At 38.6% G+C, this 3185-nt stretch overlaps 1 protein-coding gene across 1 annotated transcript; it reads left to right on the top strand.

Annotated features, from left to right (window-relative positions):
- Positions 1-836: 836 nt before the first annotated feature.
- LOC116120451 (receptor-like serine/threonine-protein kinase At4g25390) lies at positions 837-2980 on the top strand. The gene has a single exon (XM_031406400.1). The coding sequence runs from the start codon at positions 917-919 to the stop codon at positions 2762-2764; it is 1848 nt and encodes a 615-aa protein (XP_031262260.1). The 5' UTR covers positions 837-916; the 3' UTR covers positions 2765-2980.
- Positions 2981-3185: the final 205 nt, after the last annotated feature.

Here is a 3185-nt window from a genome sequence, read left to right as displayed (position 1 = left end):
ATTGGGAATTTAATTGATAAGAAAATATCTTAAATTTTTGTTATAGGAAATAAAAAAATAATTTTATTTAGGTTTACTAAAGTGTCTTTTGTCTAATCAACTTAATGAATATATATGGTTGTCATAATCAATTACCATTTTTCATAATTACAAGTTATTTTCAACGATTATCGAATTTGACAGTGGGTTTCGTCAGCCGTCATTAGTGATAATTAATTATTATAGTTTGTGAACTAACCAAACAATTACAAAATAGAAACTAATTAAACAAATATTTGCAATGAAAATAATTGAAGATTAGATTATGACCCATAATTTATAATTACCCACCAACAAATTGAAATGATTCAAAGTTAGACTTTGCAATAAAAAATTAAAAAAAAAGTCATAATTTGGTTAGATATTAAAAAATAAATAATAAATTAAGACTGGGTGTATTTTAAAGAGAAAAGGTCAAACATTATAGAAGAAATAATTGTTTTATAATTTTATTCTTCAGCGAACAGTGTGAAATAAGCCCAACTTTGAATTTTGAAGAAACAAACAAAGAAAAATCACCTGCTCTCTTCTTGGTGTATTTTAATATTAGGAATTAGTTGGACAGATTAAAATTCAAATTCTTAAAATATATATCAATAAAGTAATAATGTAAAATTATAATAATATAATAAGATATTTTTGAATAATTTAATAATTTTGGGTTCTTAAATAAGAAAAGTACAAGCTTCAACAACCAAACTCGAAATCACCTACTTGTACACACTCATTACAGCTCACCTCTCTCTCTCTCTCTCTCTCTCTCTCTGTGTGTAAAAAGGGCAAAAAAGAAAAAGACAAAACAGAACACACAAACTCTTACAATGAAACACCAACGCTATTACTTTTCTTAATTCTCTCTACCTGCTCCTCACCGACCATGCCTTCCCGTCCACTCCCTCAATCTCCGCCTTTCATCACTCCTTCCTCTGCCCCCCATCATCACCACCACTCCATCGTCTCTCGTCTCCTTCCTCCACTCTGCGCCGCCATCGCCGGCTTCTCTTTTCTCCTTATTCTCACCATCTGCTTCCGCAATAAACTCACCAAAAAACGCACCGTTCCTTCCGACTCCAAACCTCCCCACCGCTTCTCCTACTCCCTCCTCCGCCGCGCCACCGACTCCTTCTCTCCCTCCAACCGCCTTGGCCAGGGCGGTTTCGGCTCCGTTTTTCATGGCACCCTCCCGTGCTCCTCCCCCTCCACTCTTCACCAACATGTCGCCGTTAAAGTCATGGACTCCGGATCCTTACAAGGTGAACGAGAGTTTTATAACGAACTGTTCTTTGCTTCGGCCATTGAATCAAACGACCACGTCGTTTCGGTACTCGGGTTTTCATCGGACCCGAAACGACATAGAATGTTATTGGTTTATGAACTGATGAATAACGGGAATTTACAAGACGCTTTGTTGCATAAGAAGTGCCCGGAATTAATGGAGTGGAAGAAGCGGTTTTCTGTTGCGGTTGATATTGCGAAGGCAATTGCGTACTTACACAGTTTGAATCCGCCCGTGATTCACGGTGACATAAAGCCGAGTAATATATTATTGGATCAGTTTTTTTCTGCGAAGATTGCGGATTTTGGACTTGCCAGGTTGAAATCGGAGAGTGAAAACCAGAAGTTGGAGTTGGAGTGTAACGGTGGGGGCGGTGTAGAGGATTGTGGATCGGTTGCAGAGACTGAGAGTGTGAATACAACAACGACTACAACTGTTTATGAGGAGTTGAGTATAGGTTTGGATCAGTCGCCGGAGAGTTCTCTTAAATCTACGGCGCCGGTGATCCAACAATCGCCAGAGGATGTGAAAGTGAAGGATTACGTGATTGAATGGATTGGAACAGAGGTAAAAAATGAAAGACCGAAGAGTAATTGGATTGAAGGAACTTCTTCTTCTCAGAAAATTGATAAAAAGAAGAAGAAGCAGAAAAGATTAGATTGGTGGGTTTCATTGGATGAGGATAAAGAAGAAAATGTAAAGAATTTGAAACGGGAGAAGCGTAGGCCAGCTAGAGAGTGGTGGAAAGAAGAGTATTGTGAAGAACTAGCGAAGAAGAAGAAGAAGAAGAAGACAAAGAAGAGACCATTGGGAATAAATAGTGATGATGATTGGTGGCCAGCAGATGAAGAAATGAATGTAGAGAGAAAGAAGAAGAGTAGAAGTAGGAATAGAAGTAAAAGTAGTAAAGGTAGTTTGGATTGGTGGTTAGAAGGACTTAGTGGTGATTTCTCAAGAGCAAGTGGAGAGATTCCTAAGAGTGGTGGAATAACTAGTACTCCTAGTATGCGTGGCACTGTTTGTTATGTTGCCCCTGAATATAATAGTGGTGGAGATTTATCTGAGAAATCTGATGTTTATAGTTTTGGAGTCTTACTTTTGGTTTTGATTGCTGGCCGGCGTCCTCTTCAGGTCACAGGATCGCCAATGTCAGAGTTTCAGCGTGCAAATCTTCTGTCGTGGGCTCGTCATCTTGCACGAGCAGGGAGATTGATTGAATTGGTTGATCAGGCTGTTGTAAAGTCTATGGATCGAGAACAAGCTTTGCTTTGTATTACAGTTGCCTTACTTTGTTTGCAGAAGTCACCTGCTCGTCGGCCTTCTATGGAGGAGGTCGTTGGAATGCTTACTGGTGTGTCAGAGGCACCCCAATTACCTGCTGAATTGTCACCTTCACCGCCCTCACGCTTTCCTTTCAAGTCACGGAAGAAGGGGCCGGTGAGTTTATAGTGTTTAACTACTGAATAATAGCATTTTGTTTGTAGATTGCTGTTTGTAGATCATTGCCTGATCATCTTTGTGGATGATTTGTGTAAAAGTTATGAAAATATAGTTTTATATTTAATGGATTTTATATGTATATATCTGTTTACTCCTCTGTTGATACTGGAAATGGCCTACCGCCTACAAATCAATCCATCAATATTATCATTACCTTTGTGCTCAATTAGGGACTAATCAAGACACTTACCCCATCTTGATTTTCTTCTCCAACTCTGAGTTTCTGAGATGCCATCAGTAATAGGATATGCCTTTTAAAGAAAGTCCAGTGTCTCTGGTAATGAGGCAATATTAGTAAATTCATCAGCTGCTTTGGATATGAACAAACAGTTCACTCTCTATCATTTGAGAATGATTAATAGAGTTGTCT

The sequence above is a fragment of the Pistacia vera genome, unplaced genomic scaffold, assembly GCF_008641045.1.
Source record: "Pistacia vera cultivar Batoury unplaced genomic scaffold, PisVer_v2 Contig126, whole genome shotgun sequence".
Taxonomy (NCBI): Eukaryota; Viridiplantae; Streptophyta; class Magnoliopsida; order Sapindales; family Anacardiaceae; genus Pistacia; species Pistacia vera.
Note: the sequence above shows the minus strand (reverse complement) of the source record. Positions and strands in the feature narration are given on the sequence as shown.